Source organism: Ascaphus truei, chromosome 2, assembly GCF_040206685.1.
Source record: "Ascaphus truei isolate aAscTru1 chromosome 2, aAscTru1.hap1, whole genome shotgun sequence".
Lineage (NCBI taxonomy): Eukaryota > Metazoa > Chordata > Amphibia > Anura > Ascaphidae > Ascaphus > Ascaphus truei.
Genome location: NC_134484.1, coordinates 197,257,923 through 197,261,371, shown reverse-complemented (window position 1 = coordinate 197,261,371; position 3,449 = coordinate 197,257,923). Strand labels below are relative to the sequence as shown.

The 3,449-nt window shown below is 38.2% G+C and overlaps 1 protein-coding gene across 1 annotated transcript; it reads left to right on the top strand.

Moving 5' to 3' along the window:
- Positions 1-1,211: 1,211 nt before the first annotated feature.
- Positions 1,212-2,439, top strand: LOC142488631 (proto-oncogene Mas-like). The gene is given in 2 exon segments (XM_075589064.1): positions 1,212-1,471; positions 1,473-2,439. Coding segments are annotated over 2 exon segments (993 nt in total). The 5' UTR covers positions 1,212-1,264; the 3' UTR covers positions 2,259-2,439.
- Positions 2,440-3,449: the final 1,010 nt, after the last annotated feature.

The following is a 3,449-nucleotide window of genomic DNA, read 5'->3' as shown; positions in this document are numbered from 1 at the left end:
CTTCCTCATACTGTATTTTATATCCATAATCTGTGCTCCCATTAAACGGAGAAGTCCTTCTACTGTTCCTTCCCTCTCAGTACTGGATTTCATCTCTCAACACATTGATTATGTACCATTCCGTTCCTTTCCCCAGTCCATATGTTTTCTATAAGGGATAGCTGGGGGATTTTTACTTGGGGGGAGAAGTGCATTTTATCAACTCAGATATCAGGGGTCCACTGGCTACCCACTGTAGCCAACGTTATTGCACCCCTGATCACACAATACTTCAGTTCTCCTGTTGTCACTTTTAAGGTGTTATTGTGCGATTTGCAATTCAAAGAATGGAGGCGTGAATTGCACGATCGCACAATTTGCAGTTAGTGCCTTACTACACAGTAATGGATGCAATAACGATGGCTCTATCTGTAAATAGGCACCATAAACACAAGTACACACATAACTGTATCTGCAGCTGCATGTTTCTCTTAATTCATCATTGTAGAGCAGCTACGTTCTTGCAAATATTGGCCCAAATCTTTAAAATCAGACTATTCCAGGAAAGCGATTGCCCGCCTGCCCCTCCAATCAGCCCACATTGTATATATTTTTACTTACAACTCTCATAGTGTCTCCCTCAGGTAGTGTGGATACATAACCTTATACTTGCTGCCACGATCCACCATTTCACAACAAATTAATTCTATATTCTCGCATTACTTATTTTTCAAAGCCCCTCTTTTCTTTATGACATTTGTACCATAATGGTTAAGGTACAAATGTCATAAAGAAAAGAGGAGCTTTGAAAAATGGATGGTCCTTTATTTTTTTCCCCCTCAATCCTTTTTTCATTAAACTCTTCCCCTTCTTCCCTCGACGAATCCACTTGCATGAACCCCTAATTTCCCTCTCTCCATTCTTTTAATGACCCTTACTTTATTTATCCAACCTATATGTATTTTGAGCTGTAACTCACTCCTGTTCTCTATATAATGTCTCCTTCTTTTATGTGCACTATATAATTTTCCAGGTAATACATTCCCATTAAAACAAGTATTAATAGCTTATTTGGTGATGTTCACTTGCTAATGATGTACCCATGGGATAGCAGTTTTTTCTTGGTGTCAGCTGTCAAATATCATGTCATGTTATGTTTAATATGCATATTCTATGTCTTCCGATTCACTTTGTGTTGCAGTTACGTTAACAGTTTTGTTCTTCATGATAGGTGGACACAGATACATTTGGACTGTGGTGCAAACGTAGCGGCTGATCAAGCAACATGGGATTCAACAGCACAGAAGCAACAGTTCTTAATAATACAGGAAACCAAGGGAGTGGCTTTGATGAGAATGCATACATATATTTTACAATAGCAGCCTCCGTTGCCATAGGTCTCTGCCTGTTTGGAATGGTGGGAAATGTTACAGTCTTCTGGTACCTTTGCTTCAGGATTCAGAGGAACAAATACACTGTTTATATTATCAATTTATATTATCAACCTAACCGTCGCTGACTTCATCTTTCTGGTATTTAGCGCTATTTTTATGATGGTCACTATAAATTCAATGATGAATATGAACCATGATTTTCCAGGAAAGGATCAATTGTATATGTTTATTGAAATATTTTATGATTGCACACAATACTCTGGGATATTCTTCCTGACAGTGATCAGCATGGAAAGGTGTCTTCCTGTCCTTTTTCCTATTTGGTACCAATGCCATCGCCCAAAGCGTTTGTCTTCCACCGTGTGCATCTTCCTTTGGATTCTTGGCTGCTTAGAGGGTCTCATTGAGAATCTTGTGTGTTCACCGAAAGCTTTTGTTGCTCAGAGCAAAGAGTGTACAGGGGTTGAGATTATGACATTTATTATAGGTATTTGTGTCTGCCTGCCATTGATGATCCTTTCTAGTACAACCTTGCTCGTTAGGATACAGAAGACCTTTAAGCAGCAGTACCCACCAAAGCTCTATTTTATCATCATTGCTGCTGTCTTTGTTTTCATCTTATCTGTCATCCCATTCAACTTCTTATGGTTATTATTCTACTTGAAGCTTTTACCCTCAGACCTCCATATCACCAGTCTCTTCTATGCCAGTGTCTTCTGCACAGTGCTAAATGCTAGTGTCAATCCATACATTTACTTTATCGTTGGAAGAAAGAGGAAGGAGAACTCAAAAGGCTCCATACATGCTGTTCTTCATAGAGCCTTCAAGGTAGAAGAGGAAGAGAAAGAAAAATCAAACAGAGATGAAATATTTTCAACATCATGACAAACCAGTATTGGAACAACTTTGTAAGAATTCCCTCAAGCATGTTAATGTATGGATATATAAAATGGAAGCTTCTTCTAAGTAACTGGCGTTTAACACTTATGGACAAAGGAATGCACAAAAGTCATTATTTGAACACATTTTTCTGAAATTGCTACAATAGGCTGAACAACCAAGTACAAGTAGAAAAATAAGGCAGTGCACTGCCCAAAGTAACAGAAGGAGGCTCACGGTTTTAAGCAACAAAAAATAGATTTATTACATAAAAAGTGGACAAAAGGGTCCCCCCTAGGCCACAGCAGGGGTCCACCAACTAGTTTCAGGCAAAAATGCCCTTTTGTCCACTTTTTATGTAATAAATCTATTTTTTGTTGCTTAAAACCGTGAGCCTCCTTCTGTTACTTTGGGCAGTGCACTGCCTTATTTTTCTACTTGTTCCTGCCATCACCTGGGAGATTGCACGCCTATGAAGATTCTGAGATTGGATACTCCAGGAGAAACTGAGTGAGTTCACTTTGTGGGTCGCTGTACCCCTTTTTTCTCTGATATATGGGACGTTGGTCTGTACTATTTATTTATGGTGCCGCTGGCATTAGGTACTAGTCCCCTAACCCTATTAGGGCTTCGTTATGCTATATGCTTACATTGAAGGAGTTTATCCTAAACCTCAGTTTATTATGCCAAACAGGACTTGTTTTTTCTGATGCACTGGCTTTCTACACAACCTTGAACAACCAAGTATGGTGAATGATTGATGAGAGCAGCGCCTTTAAATGTATAAAATATAATGTATTGAAAGTAAGTGTATAGTCTGTACCAGCCATTCATCTTACTGTTTCACACACAGAAATGTACATGTTTCTCCAAGAACACCAGCCAAATAACATTGTTTTTAATGATTTATTCTGAAATGGATTGTCACAGCATGTGTACAGAATGTAAAATATGTTCCTAAATTGTAAATACAATGTTTAAGTTTCAAAAGCATCTTTATTTATAAAGCGTCATTAATGTACATAGCCCTTCACAGTAGTAATACATGTGGCAATCATATAAATAACAAATAATATGAATAACATATCATGGGAATAAGTGCTTCAGACATAAAGTAACATTTTGGAAGAGGAGTCCCTGCTCTGAAGAGCTTACAATCTAATTGGTAGGTAGGAAGAACGTACAGAGACAGTAGGA